Source organism: Musca domestica, unplaced genomic scaffold (genome assembly GCF_030504385.1).
Source record: "Musca domestica strain aabys unplaced genomic scaffold, Musca_domestica.polishedcontigs.V.1.1 222, whole genome shotgun sequence".
Classification (NCBI taxonomy): Eukaryota; Metazoa; Arthropoda; class Insecta; order Diptera; family Muscidae; genus Musca; species Musca domestica.
This window is the reverse complement of record NW_026712264.1, coordinates 290,092-309,730: the sequence shown is the minus strand read 5'-3', so window position 1 is coordinate 309,730 and position 19,639 is coordinate 290,092. Positions and strand designations below refer to the sequence as shown.

At 34.0% G+C, this 19,639-nt stretch overlaps 1 protein-coding gene across 1 annotated transcript; it reads left to right on the top strand.

Moving 5' to 3' along the window:
- The first annotated feature begins 826 nt into the window (after positions 1 to 826).
- LOC101890877 (tyrosine-protein kinase Fer) lies at positions 827 to 19,385 on the top strand. The gene is made up of 11 exons (XM_059123102.1): positions 827 to 920; positions 993 to 1,326; positions 2,558 to 2,836; positions 2,909 to 3,083; positions 5,820 to 7,664; positions 13,612 to 13,986; positions 14,056 to 14,269; positions 14,338 to 14,424; positions 16,304 to 16,432; positions 16,501 to 16,683; positions 19,208 to 19,385. The coding sequence occupies exons 3-11, from the start codon at positions 2,727 to 2,729 to the stop codon at positions 19,357 to 19,359; spliced, it is 3,270 nt and encodes a 1,089-aa protein (XP_058979085.1). The 5' UTR covers positions 827 to 920; positions 993 to 1,326; positions 2,558 to 2,726; the 3' UTR covers positions 19,360 to 19,385.
- Positions 19,386 to 19,639: the final 254 nt, after the last annotated feature.

Below are 19,639 nucleotides of genomic sequence, written 5' to 3'. Positions count from 1 at the left end.
CGATAAGGGTCCTTAAAGTGTTCCGATATATAAAGTGAGTGTCTCATTTTCCTATGGAAAGTATCCTCAAAAACTCCCATATTAAAATATCCTTATTAATAGCCCCTGTAGTATGAAACTATACCTGAAGCCTCGTTTTCTTTTACACAGTGTCCTTAAAACCCATCTTTCTTACAATGAGTTCATGGAAGCGCCCCTACTTATGGACAATTCCCTTGAAGACCTCTGTCCCTTGAAAGGGTCCTTGAAATCTTTTCTTTTATACAGCGCAATGAAATTCTAGAAAGTATCCTTTCTATCCAAATGTCTCCCATTTGTATAGAAACTGTCCTCCAAAGCACATTTTTATTGTCATTATTTATAATTTAAATGCTTACATTATAAAGTGGTTTGTCCTACCAAACATAACATTTTTACTTTTTTCTAAGCAAAAATTTTATAGTTCTCCAATAAAGTTATACAAGAACGGACTGGGGACATATACATTCTAGTTAAAAAGAAACCTCATTTACCTTAATATTAACACCGATGGACGTTGCCTGAAATGGAAAATGCCTTTCGAGGTTCAAAGTTTGAAATTTTAGATGTAAAATGTCTAAAACCTTGGTATTTTGAAGTGAAAACTGATTTCTGACTAACAATGCCTCTAAAATGGATAACTACAAACTGAACTTAATTCGAAGAGATATATCGGATTACACATACGCTCACTCGAAATAAGAATACTAAAACTAGGAAAATCTCTAAATTCTTCCCAAATCTACAGTGTTTATACACATTTTTTACTTGTATCTAACTATTTCCCCTATATTTCTATTTCCAGCTCAAAGAGGAGGTGGAACGAAAGAAAAACGAATATACAAAACATTTGGATGGATACAGGACACTAAGGGATCGCTTTGAGGAACACTATATTAAGGGTAAGTACTGCAATACCATTTTTCCCAATTTGAGCATTTTTTTAATCTAAATTCTCCTCTTCCCTCCAACAGCTGGTCGCAGTGGTCGCAAAGTTGACGATGTTCGTGATAAATATCAAAAAGCCTGCCGTAAATTACATTTAACACATAACGAATATGTACTCTCCATAACCGAGGCAGTAGAAGTTGAAAAAGATTTCCGCACCATACTCCTACCCGGTCTGTTGGAACATCAACAGTCGGTGCAGGAAAGTTTCATCCTCCTATGGAAGAATATATTACAGGAAGCCAGCCAATATAGTGATCTAACATCGGATAAATTCAAGGAGATTCAAAAACGTATCGACACTGTGATAAACAGCATAAATCCAAGCGAGGAATATCGGGAATTCACAGAAAAGCATAGGTGAGTGGGAGGCAAGAGACCGGGAGAAGATGGGAATTTCATGAACTTTATTTACATTTTACAATTTCATTTGAATTTACAATCATTTACAAAATCATCATCTCGCTTATAATTCGATTATTTTTTTTTTATTATTTAATTTTCAATTTAAAAAGGGTATTGGAGTTTGTATACCCTGCACCATAGTATGGACGTTTAGTTTTAGGCCATATAACTGTACCTCCCTATATTCGGTATTTTAATGGTTTTAGGGGCATTGTTCACCGGAATTCTTTAAAATTTCGTATTTGAATTTCGTAATGGGTACTACAGTCTATGTTTAAGATTTTAACAAAAATCTTCCGAAATAACGTTAACTTCCTATATTCGATATGTTTAAGATTTTAACAGAATTTTTAACGGATTGTTTCAAAATTCGTATTTGCACTTCGTAATGGGTACTACAGCCTGTGACAGAAAATTGCCAGTGCAGGTCCACATCTTCATACAGGCCCCAAATTAACGGTAACTCCCTATAATTTTAAGAAATTCTAAAAAGTAGACTTCGTTATGACTCCTATGATTCCTTCTATTAAAATATTTAACTAATCTAAATTTTTGTTTAAGTATCTAATATTAGCTTAATGTTTTGAATATCATAAATCGTAATAAACTTTCTACTGAAATTCTTCAAATTACATGTTAAAATGTAAGTCCGGCAAGTCCCTATATTCGGTATGTTTAAGATTTTAACAAAAATCTTTCAAAATAACGTTAACTTCCTATATTCGATATATTTAAAATTTTAACAGAATTTTTATCGGATTGTTTCAAAATTCGTATTTGCACTTGGTAATGGGTACTACAGCCTGTGGCAGAAAATTGCCAGTGCAGGTCCACATCTTCATACAGGCCCCAAATTAACGGTAACTCCCTATAATTTTTAAGGAATTCTTAAAAGTAGACTAGTTATGACTCCTATAATTCCTTCTATTAAAATATTTTACTAATCTAAATTTTGGTTCAATTATCTAATATTACCTTAATGTTTTGAATATCCTAAATCGTAATAAACTTTCTACTGAAATTCTTCAAATTACATGTTAAAATGTTAGGTGGCTTTTTCGAACGACATTTTTTATACTAAGACTCCATCCTGACTCGTGTAATTCTTTCCATAAAAGTAGTTATATTAACTTAACATGTGTAATTTAATAATGTTAATATTTCTTTTTATTTTTTTTTTTTTCAGAACATCACCCACCACCCCTGTTGTATTTCAATTCGATGAATCCCTCATCAAAGATATCCCCGGCAAATTACAGTCCAGTACATTGGCCGTTGATAATTTGACGGTCGATTGGTTGCGTACTAAACAATTGGAATTGGAGTTATTCGTACGAGACTGCCAAGAGAAACAAATGAAAATGATTGAACATGTCAATGGTGGTTCACCCATAGCCAATGGATCAATAACCTCAAATGGTAGCATTAACAGCAATGGCATTCAATCGTCAAAGGAAAATCAAAAGTATACGAATGAATTTTCTCCATTTGGCTTTTACAAAATTTAATCGACGTAAATTTTCTTTTTGTTTTACAGCCGTCAATCAAAGGACTTGAATGCCCTACGTTGTCAGGAGAAACAAAAGCAGAAACTATTGGATATGATTAAATGTGCCCTCAATGAGGTGGGATGCGAAGAACTGCCACCCGGTGATGATTTGCCAAATTTCCCCTGTTTCGAACATGGTGGCTATAATAATGATAATCATCAGGTTAGTTTTGCATTTGATAGTCCTTTCGTACGGTGTAGGGTATTTCTATAGGCATTTTTAATACATTTCACACTTATATTTTGAGGTTATGGTATATTGTTTAAAAATACCAAATAATTATATTTAGTATGTGATTTACAAATCAATATCAATTCTAAAGGTTATGGTACATGCATCAAGTATGAAAGTGTTTGTTTTCTGTAGGAGTGTCCTTTTTAATAATCTAGATCGAAAATTAAGTTGTTTGAAATGTGACATGTTCCAAATAAAAAACTTTAATATTTATATTAAATATACAGGGCTAAGTTGCAAGTATTTTAAGAGTCTATTGGAGTGGAAATTCAAGAGTTAGAATATCAAAAAAAAAATTAAAATTATAATTTAGATCAAGTAGAGTATATTCTATTCCCAATTAGTTTTATGATGCACTTTGTCAAACCTCATTAAAAAATACATTGAGTTCCCTACAAATAAGGCTTTCATATATAGAGTGTAATTTTTAGTAGTAAGATTCGTCTATGTGAACCATCTAAATAGTACAGTAGGTTATAGCAAATCTTAAATATTGGCACAGAGTATGGCTTATGTAACGTAATTTTCGAACCTCCACCACATATAGATTCACAATTTGAAATAACCCCGTACATAATTTCAATATTTGAGGTACATATAACCTGAAAATTTGGGGATTAGGTTTTATAAAATATTTAAATCCTTGCTGAAAATAAATCAATGTAGTTCAACAATTAGTTATATCAGCTTTATACTTTTACATGATTTTCTTTTATGTTGTCAATTTTTAGACAATCCCATCCCAACTAAAACAGTTCATGAAAAGTCTTAATTATATTCTAAAACTAGCAGGAGTCACCGATTATTGTTCTTTTGAAATTTTATATGTTTTCCAAACAGAATGAACTATAATTTGGTATTTCTAATTCGAAAGGAAAGGCCAATGTCAGGGAAGTCCTTCAATGAATATTTTATAGCAGGGAGAAACTTTAAAGGTTCGTCTATGGAATTTATATTTGACATACTTGTTTTCATTCTGTTTAGGTGTGTTTTGAAAATAAGCTATATCTCATATAACGGTATCTCCCAATATTGGGAAATTTAACTAATTAAGTCACATTTTCCGAAGGATTTGTTAAAAAAAAAAATTCCTGATTTTGCAGTTGCTCCATAGGCCACAATTATAAACCAATCGACGCGAAAATTTACATGGAGTTAGAGTGGGCAGAAACTTACCAATTTGGGCGGTCATCGGACAATAATTAGCAGTTAAAATAGACCCTAACTTTTATGTAAGATAATGGGAAAATGTCCACTAAACCGCGAATATTTCCAATCCCACCCAAATCACAAATATATTAAAAAATCACTTCTGACCATTACAGTGATGATAATAGCCAAGAAATCGGATATACAGCAAAATAGGTACAATATATATGTAAAAAAATTGATCTTTTTATTTTGCTTATAAATCAAGAACCGCTGGGCCGATTCTCACAATTCCCATCAATTCGGAATGGTCTTTTGCCAGAAAACGATAATCTAAGAAAATCGCGGAAAAATATACCAATAAAAAAGTGAATATCTTTTGTCGATTTTTGTCAATTTTAGTCATATTTTTATCGCATGCGATTTCTTCAATTTGACTTACAATTTTGAATTGGAAATTTTCTAAATTTCTACACCCCCAACATTACGTTTTGAGGGTATTATATGCATATCGCAATTATCGTCCGATCCTCACGAAATTTTGCATGAGGGTAGGGTTAGGGTCAGAATTAAAGTTTATTGTTCTTAAGATGTATGTGGTGCAAATGTACTAAAAAAAATTAATTTTTTCTAATTTTGTAGTCGCTCTATAGGCCACAATTTAAATATAATCGACAGGGAATTTCGCATCAGAAGAGAGTTAAGAATAGGGAAGAAGCCATTTTGGATGACCATTGTATTATATTTAGCTGTAAATGGACCACAACTTTCGTGTGAAATTGTTTTGAATACTTAACAATACTACGGAGTGTGTAAATATTGTCCAAAATCTCAAAAAAAAAACTAAGGGTAACCTCTGGGTTGGGCTCTTTGACATTATTTCAAAAACGAAATCTTCCAAAATGGATTTGGATATAAGGGGACTTCGAACATATTGTAGTGTTGTAGGGTATCACGGGGTCGGACCCGCACGACTATAGCCTTTGCTTACTTGATTTTTTTTTTTTGTAACCCCTACAACGGATTGTTCAGTTTTTTTTTCGATTATGTTTAAATCAGATTATATCTATTATGGCATCGCATTGTCTGTGTAGGTCCACGTTTTTCTACAGCCTATATAACAGTACCACCCGCTTTATGATATTTTGAAGACTTTAAATGCATTCTTCAACCGATTCGAATATTGAATACCGATACTTTTTTTATGTAAGGAAGTGTATTCAAAACTCGTTCCGGTCGAACTTAACTTCTTGTACTTGTTTCTGTAGACTCTGTATACCAACCCAATATATTTATTTGGTTTAATGCTCTCATATGGTACAACTTAATTTTCGATCATAGACCTCGAAAGCCATAGGATGAAACCCCTTTACTTAGACACGGTGAATGTTTCCAAATAATTATATACCTAACATGATTTTGAATTTTTCCTATATCTTTCTTTCTACACGACCCACAAAAAAAAAATTAAACAAACTAACCTCCAAATATACAAATTATAAACACACAATTTAGAGCTCCAATACAAATACAACAAGCGTAAGTATCTTCAATGAACTACGGCGACGTGGCGGTGTTCTCACCCTACTGCGAGGACGTCACTTCAAACGTAAATCAACACCCCAGCCCACAACGCCAACGGCGTCGGCGCGTGCCAAACGTCTGAGCAGTAAAATGAAACCACGTTCCCAGAGTCTGGGTTCACTATCGGTAATTAGTCCAAATAGCCCCGCAAAATATGAGCCTATTACTAACCTACCCATGCGCATGGCTGCCAGTTTTGAAGCTAATAACAATCAGGGTTTTATGCATGATTTAAGTGATTTTGTTAAGGAGCTGACACCGCCACTAAGATTTGTGCCTTCCAAGCTAAGACGCAGCATGAGTCATGGTTCCATATTGATGCGTAACGACCAGCTCAGGGAACAGGAGGAAGATGAATATGGTGACAAGCAATGGTCCTATAACAATAATAATCATATTTATGCGGATTTAGATTTAAAGGAGGAGAAAAAGGACATGGAGGAGAAGAAGAAGGAAGAGCAGGGGGAAGAGAAGGAGAAGCCAAAAATCACAAAGGAAGAAAGTCCAATTGCGGAGAAGAAATGTGAAGAGGAAATATTGTTGGCAACCCTGGGAGAGCAACAACAGGTGGTCATTGAAATCAACACAATACCGGAAAGTATTAAAGAGGAAATTAAGACAGAGGAAAATAAGGAAATGGGCGAGGAGAAAAATACGGTGGAGGAGGAAAAAGGAATGGAAATTCTTCCCACAATTCAAAATGAAAATAACGAGAATAAACCCATTCCAGAGGTTATGCAAAATTCCATAGATGCCCATTTGGATCGGATCGATGAATTGAATCGCACTTTGGACAATCGTTTGAAGAGGACGATTTCACCGCAAATCACCGATTTGGATGCCATCGAATCGGCGGAAGTAATTGATGTAGTAACGAGGCCCATTAGTGGTAATCCTCATGACATCAAACGCATTTCCACCTCAAGTTCAGATCGGGAAATACCCATTGCCATGCAAAATGATAAGAACAAGAAGCGGTCCTTATCGTTTTCCCAAAAGTCCATTAATGCCATACTTTGTAACATCAAGGAGTTCTCTAAGAGTCCTTTGACAAAAATGCATAAATCTGTGGATACTAAGGATAGTCCTGAAAAAGAGGACACCGGTTGTTTTAATTCTATGAAAACAACAGCGGGTTCGGATAACAAAAGCCCAGAGGGAACATCGTCAAGTACATCTTCATCTGCGAACTCAAGGCCAACTGGAACGAACGTTACACCATCAGGCACACCAAATTACCCAGAAACACATATCGATAATGGTCAACATAGCTCCTCCACACTTAGTTCCCCTTCAACACACACTGATCCCTTACTCGATTCTTCGAGTCAGTCAAAAATCACAACAGCCAACACTGCCAACATGAATCCGTCCAAGGACTCTACCTCAAAACTCAAATTTAAAGTGCCAAAAATTCAAAAGAAATCCAAAGCCATACGTCAAACATTCCGCTCCAAATTCATTAACTTTCAGCTGCGCAAAGGTAAACTGTGTAAGGTGTGCACCAAACGACGACGCATCCATCCCAGCAAAAGTGTTTTCGATTTTGCCAAAGAATTCAATTTGAATTCGGAAACCTCAGAGGATAATAGCGAAGAGTTCTGTACATGTCCAGTGGGGTCACCACATGTGGCCAAACATCATCGACATCCACGTCCCTTTAGTGTAGATCGCTCGCACGGCCATAATGACGATGATGAGGATGCTGGTGAATCGAGCGATGATGTACTCTCGATGAAAGATCATTGCTATTGTGTTCCCAGTTTGGCCACAACAGTGAGTAACATTCATTTGCCAAAAAAACAAAAAAACTCAATTGCAATCAAGAATGTCAAACTGAACGATTGTCTCATTGCATCTTTAGAGTGGAGAGCTTTTTTCCGATTGAATAAATAAAAATTATATATGGGTTCTCCCGCCTGATATCGCACAATTTTCACTTTAATATTTTAATTTTTATTTCCTTATTTTGTCGTAGAAATTGTGATTTCTCTCAGCACACTTTAGTAGCAATTACACTTCTTCCTCCTGCCATGGACATCTTTGTAAAGCAAAAAAAATAATGTTTATTTCTTAAGTTGATAATTTTTAAATTTATTATAAATATTGTTGTTTGTAGTTAGAATTTTGAACCATTGTAGCTATTATTAAGTGCAGCTTTTGTTCATGTTATTTTTAATTTTAAAGCATGTTTGATAAATTTAACAGTTGTTTTTTACTAATTGTTTTTGCATGTATGTATCTGAAACTTTTTTTCTCTTAAAGAATGTTGCCCAAAAATATTCGAAACATAATAATTTTCTTAAAAACCTCAGCCATATGGCTAGGGTATATATCATTTGATGCGGCCAAAACGTGGCTCATCGAAGTAACGGTTTTAGACCTTAGGTCTCCTTGGACCAAATACGTTTCAGGACATTTTAGTTCGATCTAGCGTTGTCCGTTCGTCTGTCTGGCTGGTCGCACAATAACTCTCTAAGGGGATTTCCGATTTAGTCCAAACTTGTTACATTAGAATATTATTAACAAACTTAGATCGAGTTTGGAGATGGGCAATATCAGTCCACTCCTTCTTGTACATCCCCCACTAAAGGTCGAAATTTTCAAAAACAGAAAGGGATAGGATATCCTAGTATCTGCATCAGTGCGAAAATGGACAATATCGGTCCACACCATCAAGTCCCTCCCCCAAAAAGGGTCAACATTTTGAATAATTATAACTCCTATAAAATGGAACATAAGAGTTCGATTGTCTTCAAATTACACACATTACAATAATTTTATTAACCTAAGGTCTGGCGTGAATATGGAATACATCGGTCCACTCCTTCTAGTAGCGCCCCCACAAAAGGTTGAAATTTTGGGAAAAAATATTTTTTCTGTGCAGAAAGAGAAGCAATAATCCGATTTTGCTCAAACTTTGCCAATACTAATATTTGCCTCCGTTCTCGGTCAGGTGCGAAAATGGACAATATCGGTCCACTCCATCAAGTTCCTCCCCCACAAACGGTCAAAATTTTGAATAATTACAACTCTTATAAAATTTGATGTAAAAATCCGATTGTCTTCAAATTCCACACATCCCAATATTTTTATCAACCCAAGGTCTGGTGTTAAGATGGAATACATCGGTACACCCCTTCTGGTACCTCCCCCATAAAAGGTCGAAATTTTCAAAAAAAATATTTTCTGCACAGAAAGTGAAGCAATAATCCAATTTTGCTGCAAATTAGCAAATCCTAACATTTGACTTAGTTCTAGGACAGGTGCAAAAATGGACAATATCGGTCCACTCCATCAAGTACCTCCCCCACAAAGAGTCAAAATTTTGAATAATTACAATTCTTATAAAATGTAATGTAAGAATCCGATTGTCTTAAAATGTCACACATCGAAATATTTTTATAAACCCAATATCTGGTGTTGAGATGGAATATATAGCTCCACTCCTTCTGGTACCTCCCCCACAAAGGGCCAAAGTTTTCAATAACCAAAACGTTTATAAACTCCGAAATAAGCATCCGGTTCTCTTCATATTGCACACAATTCTGCTAAAAAAAAAGATCTTTTGTGTAGATGGGATATATCACTTCGCTTCTTCTGGTACCTCCCTCTCAAAGGGTCAAAAATGTGAATATCAATGAAACGCATAAAACGCGAAATTAATATCCGATTCCATTCAGACTGGGTGCATCTCTATATTTCCATTAAAACAAGATGTGTTATAAAGATGGTAGAGATCGAACCATTTCTTCTGGTACCTCCGCCACATGTGGTTCAAGATTTTGAAAAATAAAACGCTTAAAGAAATCGAAATAAGCATCTAATCCTCTTCATATTTCACACATACAAACATTTTTGCTAATACAAGATCTGTTGTGAAAATAATATATATCTACGAGTTCCTTCTGTTACCTCACCCACAAAGGGTCACAATTTTCAAAATTTATATCTGTTATAACTTGCGAAACAAGTTAGTGATTCTTTACAACTTGCTGTATCTAAATATTACTCTCAACCAGAAATCTGATATGAATGTGGAATTTATGATTTCACAAAAAGTTGGATATAAATGTTCGATTTTCTTGTAATTTGGCCCATATCAATATTTGTATCTGTATTAGATGAAGCATAAAAATGGAATTCTTCGGTCGACTATATCTGACACATCACGAACGTTTTAACATTTTCTTAAAATTATTACATATCTCATATAATGTGAAGGAAGTGACCAATATAGCCCAAACCTGGTACGTCGCACTATTTATATCATATTTATTTAGGCCTTATACGAAATGGATTATATGGGACCATTCCTTCGGAACCTACTCCATTGAGGGTCAACAATTTGAATAATCATAACAGAAGTCAAAATATATTTAAATAATTGAACATTGGCTGAGGGTATATAACATGTTAACTTGTTATTTTATATTTTATTATCCTGGAGTATCCCGATATTGCGATATTTCCATGATTTTGATGATTATGATGAAATTACCCACAATATTATCTGACTCATTCCTCTAGTAATGTTGCTTTCGTTTCGGTGCACCCTATGTTAATTAATCAAGACCTCAACTTACAAATTCTCTAGAGAATATCAAATCTTTCACATTTCTCAAAATATTCGCTAATACTGAGATTAAAAAAGATTTTCATTCTCAAAATTTCTTTTACTCGAAATATCTATAGATACATTTCAAAATAGCAATAAATATACACACATATTAAGGTCTCTCACAAAATTTCATTCTACCAAGTGCAAAAAGAATGACGCAGTCGGTGTTTTTAGGGTAGGTGAAAAGAAAACAGAAATGCGTTGGAAATCATTGTTGTCACTATGCCAAAAAGGAAAAGTTGATGGGAAATCGTCAAAGTAAATTCTGGCTGCTGACGAATGAATAACAAACCTCTTGAGAATTTTCTTTCAATAACTTAACATTTTAAAGCATTCCCCCCACCGACAGCTAAATGTCATTACTGATGAACTTTTAACGGCAGCCAGATAAATGTTACAAGTTCAACAGGAAATTGAGATGGAAGCAACAACAAAGATTTTCAGAGCGAATTTCGGGTTTCTCAAGAGATTGTTTTATTGAATTTTCTCTTTTTGCTAGAGAGGAAATGAGATTTTAAAATATACATTTATTTTATTGTCGTAGGTTTTGAGGTATGTGTGTGTTTTCGAAAAGATTTTCATTCTGGGTATTGAAAACAGTTTTTCATTCAATATCAATTGTTGTGCGGTAATATTTTCGTTTCGCTGAATTTACCTAAAGAACCGGGCGAACGTCGGTATATTTTTTTCATTGAAGAAAATGCGTAAAGATTTATAGTGACGTGTTGTTGAGTGGAAATTAACATAATTTTTTAGATATATTTAAATAAATTGTGACAAATTATAAATATTTAATATATCACAAATTAAATTTAAAAATTTATTAGCATTTATAAATAATTTGCATTTAAAATTGAAAAATATCAAATCATGTTTTATAAATAAATTTTGTGGAAATTTACTTCTTCGTTGTCAACATGAGTAGTACATCCGGTCAAAGTAGCAACTGCAGTGATTCGGCAGGAAATTTCTCTTTGATATTCTTTCATAACTGCCACAATTTAAATGGTCCTCCAAAGCCACCGGCACGCAAAAAGCGTCCCAAATCCATGTTTAATGTAAGTGAACAATCCAAAAATTTTGTTTTATATAAACAAAGCACTTCAATACTGAAATATTTATTTGTATTAGTCAATTTGGTTAATACTATAAATTGTCGAATTGTCTTAACTACCCACGCAAAATTTCGTCATTTGTTGATGCAATATTTTATTTCGTAAATAATGCAAATAAGATTAGTATACTTTAGCTGTAGTTGTGAACAATTATATTGGGAAAATATTAATTTTGAATGAGAACACCACGGTCCTCCACGTTGGAGTAAAGATGAATAGAATTCCAATTTACAGATTAAGTTACTAGCTCCTTACATTGTAAGACCCCAAAACATGGAATCTCCTGTGGAAGGAAGAAAATTGTATTAGCTCATATCGATATAAGGACACCAGAAAAGATCCAAGTAAACATTTCTCTATACCTTTAAATCACTTATGCTCTACTCCTTCAGTTCGTCCATACTTCCCTCCTACAATTTACCTAAAAGATTCCCTTCTTTCAAAAGACTTTTTGCAGGTCTTTTGTAAAAAGAGACTCCCTTCAACCCGTCGTAGAGTGTGTGAGCGAGAGAGAAACCCGCTTATAGATAGAGACTCCCTTCAGTAATGACTCCATTCAGCTCGTCTACAAAAAGTTCCTCTCCTATAAAAACCTTTTCCGCTAGCCCATAAATACTCCTTCAGCTTGTCAAGTAAGATTCTCTAATGACGTATATAACGTCTTCCTTTAGGACTTCTATAAATACTGTCTTCTTATTGGCGATAAAGACCCTCTGTTTATCATATATAGAGACCCTCTTCTGCTCGTTTATGTAGGCTCCCTTCAGATTGTTGGAAAGACTCTTTTAAACTCCCTCCAGCTTGACAGCTTTTAAATCGTCTGTAAAGACTCCCTTCAGATCGTCTGTAAAGACTCCCTTCAGATCGTCTATAAAGACTCCCTTCAGCTCGTCTATAAAGACTCCCTTCAGCTCGTCCATAAAGACTACCTTCAGCTCGTCCATAAAGACTACCTTCAGCTCGTCTATAAAGACTCCCTTCAGCTCGTCTATAAAGACTCCCTTCAGCTCGTCTATAAAGACTCCCTTCAGCTCGTCTATAAAGACTCCCTTCAGCTCGTCTATAAAGACTCCCTTCAGCTCGTCTATAAAGACTCCCTTCAGCTCGTCTATAAAGACTCCCTTCAGCTCGTCTATAAAGACTCCCTTCAGCTCGTCTATAAAGACTCCCTTCAGCTCGTCTATAAAAACTCCCTTCAGCTCGTCTATAAAGACTCCCTTCAGCTCGTCTATATAGACTCCCTTCAGCTCGTCTATAAAGACTCCCTTGAACTCGACTGCACAGACATTTTAAACTCGTTTATAAAGACTCTCGAGCTCGCCCTCGAATAGAAAGACTTCCTTTATTTAGTCTTATAGACTCCTTTTAGTTAGTGTAGAAAAACTTCATGGAGCTCGTCTAGAAAGACTCAATCTGACTCGCCTAGAAAGACCCCTCAAGTTGTCTTTATAGACTGCGTTTAGCTCGTTGAGGTATACTTTTTTCAGTCCGTCTAAATAGATCCTATATGACCGTCTATAGACTCCTTCAACCCGGTCTAGATGACATATAGACACATTTTAGCCTCATCCTTTAATCCCTGGAATTATGGAGTCATATGTGCTGTGTTATTAAAATGTGTAATTTCTAATGACGTAAATTTCCAAAAAAAATATATATTAATTTTTTTTTTTGGATTATATCCAAATTTCTCATGCATTTTTGACAACAACCAAATACATTTGTGGGCAACTTTTTATAACTTTTTTTGTTTAATGCTAAATTTAGATGTAAGAAAAATTGCATGTATATTTTTAGACATTGTTTTTTTTATTAACCAAACTTGCCAATTTTAATTTACTTTCATTTGCCTTATTTTATTGTTTATTTGAAATTCTTCCTTTGCTTCTTCTTTTATTCCTTGGTGTTTACAATTCAAACTAATATCCATCTGAACCAAAACTAAACACCATTACTAATGACATTCTTTTATGTATCTTCTCTTTAGGTATCCCTCTCAACAAATCGCCCGCTCTACGAAGAAGAATGGTTCCATGGTGTTCTACCGCGTGAAGAAGTTGTACGTCTGCTCAACAATGAAGGTGATTTCCTTGTCCGCGAAACCATACGTAATGAGGAAAGTCAAATTGTATTGAGCGTCTGCTGGAATGGACACAAACATTTCATAGTTCAAACCACGGTGGAGGGTCATTTCCGTTTCGAGGGTCCACCATTCCCCAGTATACAAGAGTTGATATTGCATCAATACCAATCGGAGTTGCCAGTTACCGTGAAATCAGGTGCTATTCTCAGAACGCCCATACGTCGTGAAATCTGGGAGCTAAGCAATGATGATGTGGTCCTGTGTGAGAAAATTGGTCGTGTAAGTCGATAATATTAAAATAATTTAAAAACTGTATATTAAATTCTAATTTTCTTAATTTGTCTCCAGGGTAACTTTGGTGATGTCTATAAGGCCAAATTGAAGTCAACCAAAAAGGATGTGGCCGTCAAAACATGTCGCATGACCCTACCCGATGAACAGAAACGCAAATTCTTACAGGAAGGTCGTATCCTTAAACAATATGACCATCCGAATATTGTCAAATTGATTGGTATTTGTGTACAAAAGCAACCGATAATGATTGTTATGGAACTGGTGCCAGGTTAGTAAATACACAGATTTTGCTGTTTTTATAATTTCCTAATTATAATTTTTTTGGTCCAACATTAGGTGGCTCCTTGCTGAATTATTTGCGTAAGAATTCAAATATCTTAACAACACGGCAGCAAATGGGAATGTGTCGTGATGCAGCAGCCGGTAAGTCTTAATCAGCAAAAAACACATCTAGTCAGTAATAATATTCACAAAGATTTGAAAAATTTGAAAATTGTTTAAGATTAAAAATAGTTTTGCTCTTAAAATAGGATTGGCATATCGGCTCTATTCTGAATAAGGCGCGAAAAAAGCGATTTTATAAAAATCTTCATGGCATGTCTTTTTTTTGCCATTCGAATAATAATAATAATCTATTAAAGCAAGTTATGGAGTGTCAGTCGGTTTTGCCGACAAATGTATATCCTCAGCCAATGTTCGATTATCTAAATATATGTTGTCTTCTGTTATGATTGTTCAAATTATTGATCCTCTATGGAGAATGGGCCAATATTGTCCTTATAGTATCGAACCTATATAAATATGATATAAATATTGCGACGTGCCAGATTTGGACTATATTGGTTACTTCCTTCACTTTGTTTGAAATTTGTGATAGTTTTTAGAAAATGGTAAAATGTGCCTGAGGTATAGTTGAGATATAGTCGACCGAAGTATTCCATGTTCATACTCCATGTTGATGGAAATATTGAGATGTGCCAAGTCTGAAGGGAATTGGATGATAATTTCGCGTTTTATGAGCTTCTTGGATATTCAAAATTTTGATCCTTTGTGGAAAAAGATATCAAAAGATCTTGTTTTATTAAAAACAATGGGATGTGTGAATTTTGAAGAGAACCAGATGCTTATTTGGGATTTTATAATAGTTTTTGTTATTCAAAACTTTGACCCTTTGTGGGGAGGTACCAGGAGAAATGGTCCGATCTTTATCATATTTACTACCGATCTTGTGTTGATGGAAATATTGTCATGTACCAAAATATTGTGATTTGTGTAATTTGAAGGATTCTTACATCACATTTTATAAGAGTTATAATTATTCAAAATTTTGTGGGGGAGGTACTTGATCGAGTGGATCGATATTGTGCATGTTCGCACCTGACCTAGCACTGATATTAGGATTTGCAATTTTGGAGCGAAATCGGATTATCCTTTCTTTTTCTGTGCAAAAATATATCATATATATTGTAAAATATTTTTTTTAATTTTTGGCCTTTTGTGGGAGGTAACAGAAGGAGTGGACCGATATTGTTCATCTCCGAACTCGATCTAATATTACGATATACCAAGTTTGGACTAAACCCAATATTCCCTTCGAGAGTTATCGTGCGCACCAGCCAACCAAACCGACAGACGGACGGACATAGCTAGACCGACTCCAAATGTCCTGAAACGGATTTGGGATAAAGGAGACCTAGGATCAAAAAACCTTTATTGACCGTGTCAAATGATATATACACTTATTTAGCCGTGTGGCTGAGGGTATAAAAAAGTATTATAACAATATAATCATATATCATATTAATATGAATACTAATATTGTAAAATTTCTATGATTAAGAAGTAAATATTTATGACAACCATATCCATACTTTGAAAACATTCCAGAGATTGCATTTTAATTCACTCCAAATCACTGCTATTTGCAGAAGTAATTGAATACAAATTTGTTGCCTCCTTCAGGCTAAATTAAACTTAAGATAGCGCGGTCAATGCAAATTATTTAAATTCCACGCAACCAAGTCATATAGGTAATATCCATACGATATTTCTTTAAAAATGCACATTATTCGATTGCATTTTAATTTTCCAAAATAGTCCGGATTGTTATCCGTTTTAACGTTTGAACTTGTCATTTCCATTTTGGTATATTCGATGCCACACTTTCCCCCAATATAAAAAAGTATCGAACCAAAAACACTGGATTATTTTGAAAAATCAATCCAGTGTTTTGCAATTGCTAACATTATTTTACATGACAACACAATTTCAAATATTAACAATATTTCTCCCATCTTTACAGGCATGCGTTATTTGGAATCGAAAAATTGTATACATCGTGATTTAGCAGCCCGCAATTGTTTAGTTGATTTAGAGTGTTCCGTAAAGATCTCTGATTTCGGCATGTCAAGGGAGGAAGAGGAGTATATCGGTAAGAAATATTTTACATTTCTTCCCTAAAGGAATACATTTTTAATTTTAAATATCTCTCGATTTCAGTATCGGATGGCATGAAACAAATTCCCGTCAAATGGACAGCACCGGAAGCCTTAAACTTTGGCAAATATACATCACTGTGTGATGTCTGGTCGTATGGTATATTAATGTGGGAGATTTTCTCAAAGGGTGATACACCGTATTCGGGTATGACAAATACCCAGGCTAGAGAAAAAATTGATCATGGTAAGTTGATTAAACCACTTTAAGTAGAAAATAACCCAAGAATAGAATTCAATAATACGAAATATTAAAAGTAATTGATAAAACATAATTCTATACTCTTTGGCTTTTTCGCCCGTCATCACAATCATCAACAAATGAAGGCCTTAAATACCTGTAAATATTCCTTTGAATCCCTGCAAATGTTTCTTTGTATCTTTCTCAGGTGGGCTGTAAGGACCTTCACATTATCTGTAAATATTCTTATTAGCTTGTCTACAAAAACTCCTCTGTCAATAAAGACAGCCTTCTTGCAAATCCACAGAGGGTTTTGTTGCCTGGTGTTCAAAAAGATTAATTTCTAATCCGTCTGTCAAGACTCGTCTTTAGAAACTCACTTCTTCTTATAAGGCTACGTTTCCCCTGGCACAGAGAATCGGTTTAAGATGTTATATAAAATCCCCTATTTATCTCGTTTGTTATTTTTTTCTGTTCGTCCATTAAAACTCATATCCGTTAATCTATATACATCTATGTAGATTCGTAATAAAGCATTTTCAGATCGGTAATAAAGACTCTCTTCTACTGCTCTATAAAAAATATTTTTTTCGGTAGTTTTAAAACTCTACTGTTACTTTGATTCAAATTCTTCTCTTCAACATAAACTAACCGCCGCTACCTTATAATTATATCCTATAGCACATAGTGGTACGGGTATTATGTTTTTGTGCATTTGTTTGTAACATGAAGAAGGAAGCGAAATGGATCCATAGTTACTTTTGGGGATTTTCATAGAATCACTTTCTAAGTCGATTTATGCATGTCAGTCCGTCTTTCCATGTATTTTTTGTGAACAAAATGAAGGTATCAATTTTTATCCGATTGAGATGAAATTTTCCAAACAATATTTGTTTGGCCCAAGGACGAATGGAATTGGTGAGATTCGGTTCTATATACATCTTCATCCTATTTTAATGTTATTGTGCACCATATATGTAATATCAGCTCAAATTTAATAGATTTTTTCATTTGGTGAAATATTTTTATTTATTTATCATCATTTGATGCGCATCATTTGATGCGGTCAAAACGTGAAATAACGGTTTTAGACCCTAGGTCTCTTTGGACCAAATCCGTTTTAGGACATTTGGAGTCGATCTAGCGATGTTCGTCCGTCCGTCTATCTGTGTGGCTGGTGTGCACAATAACCCTCGAAGAGAGTATCCGATTTGCTCCAAAATTGGTACATCGTAATATTTTTGTCAAACTTAGATAGAGTTCGAAGATGGGCAATATTGGAATATCCATAAAGCTCATATAACGCGAAATGAACATCCGATTCCATTCAGACTTGGTACATCTCAATATTTCCATCATCACAAGATCTGTTATAAAGATGGTACAGATCGGACCATTTCTTCTTGTACCACAAAGGGTCCAAGATTTTTGGAAAACAAAATACTCAAAGAAATCTCACACATCCAAACATTTTTGTTAACGCAATATATCTTGTGAATTTGATATATATCTACCAACCCCTTCTGGTACCTTGCCTACTCACTTACTTATATTTGCCGTAACTTGCGAATCAAGAGATTCTTTACAACTTGCTATATCTAAATATTTCTCTTGACCAGAAATCTGATATGAATATGTAATTTGTCGAATTTTATGATTTCGTATAAAAGGGTATCATATAGTCGGTCTCGCCCGACTTTTGACCCTTCCTTACTGGTTTTAATTTACATCTATGAAGACACTTCAGTTCGTCTCAAAGTTTCATATGGAAGACTCACATCTGTTTGTTTCTTTTTTTTTTAACTTTCTGTCTGAATGGTTCTGATAAAATTTTTGTTAAAAATTTACATTTAGAAAAACATCCTTAAAAATTTACCTTGATTGGTAAATTATTGGAAAAACTATTGTTACAAAATCAACAAATATTGGCTGATTGATCTTTAAAAACAATTCTTACAAAATTAACGATGATTGTCCAAAACGTTAAATTAATGTTTATTGGAAAACAATCTTAAAAATGTAAATTTTTTGATTTAATAGTCGTTAAAAATGATCAAAAATTACACAATTTTTCTTTAAAAATCCAGAATTATAAATACAATGAAAAAACATGTTTAAAATGCTCTAATAAACATAAAAATATCAAAAAATCCAAGAATTCCGGCATAATGGACTTTGAAGAAGTATTCTTAAAAAATCACGATTGTTGGTCTTGTAGCCCTTAAACAAATATTCTTAAAGAAACTTCAATTATTGGCCATAAAAATATATTTTTTAGTATTTTTAAAAAATATATATTTTTCAGAAATCGTTACCCAAAAATAGTCTTGAGTAATCCTCGATTTTTACGTCTCCAAAAATATTTTCCAAATTTCCACGATTTTTGCTCCTTAAAATTTTTTTTATAAAAATCAACAAAAATGTCCTATAATGATCAAAAATATTGTTCTATTGTTTTATTTCTTCTAATTCTACATTGTCTTTATTGATTTTGAATTTGTTTTATTAACAAATTTATTTTTATTTTCAGGTTATCGTATGCCAGCCCCCGATAATGCTCCAGCGGAAATGTATCGTTTAATGTTAAAATGCTGGGCTGCTGAACCAGAATCTCGTCCACATTTCGATGAAATTTACAATGTCGTCGATGCACTGATTTTACGTTTAGACAATAGTCATTAAATTCTGCAACAACAAAAACGCTGAAATAGACACCATACTCATTACTTTACATTTATATACATACAAAATATAATAATCATAGCATCCATATACTCTTGCATATAAAAATATATCCTCACTCAATCACATCCCAAAAACAAATATACATGCATATAACATTCATATTTGTAATGAAATCTCACTCATCAATGTTTTTAGTTGTAAGTACATTTGTAATTAAATATTATTATAAAATTCATTAATTTTTTTTCGTCGTACATATACTACTTATATAATATGT

Excerpts from the sequence above, each read along its gene's own strand:
- LOC101890877 (XM_059123102.1), top strand. The coding sequence starts at position 2,727 with ATGAAAATGATTGAACATGTCAATGGTGGTTCACCCATAGCCAATGGA. Across the intron at positions 2,837-2,908 it reads TCGTCAAAGGAAAATCAAAA|CCGTCAATCAAAGGACTTGA; the intron begins GTATACGAATGA and ends TTTGTTTTACAG. Across the intron at positions 3,084-5,819 it reads ATAATAATGATAATCATCAG|AGCTCCAATACAAATACAAC; the intron begins GTTAGTTTTGCA and ends CACACAATTTAG.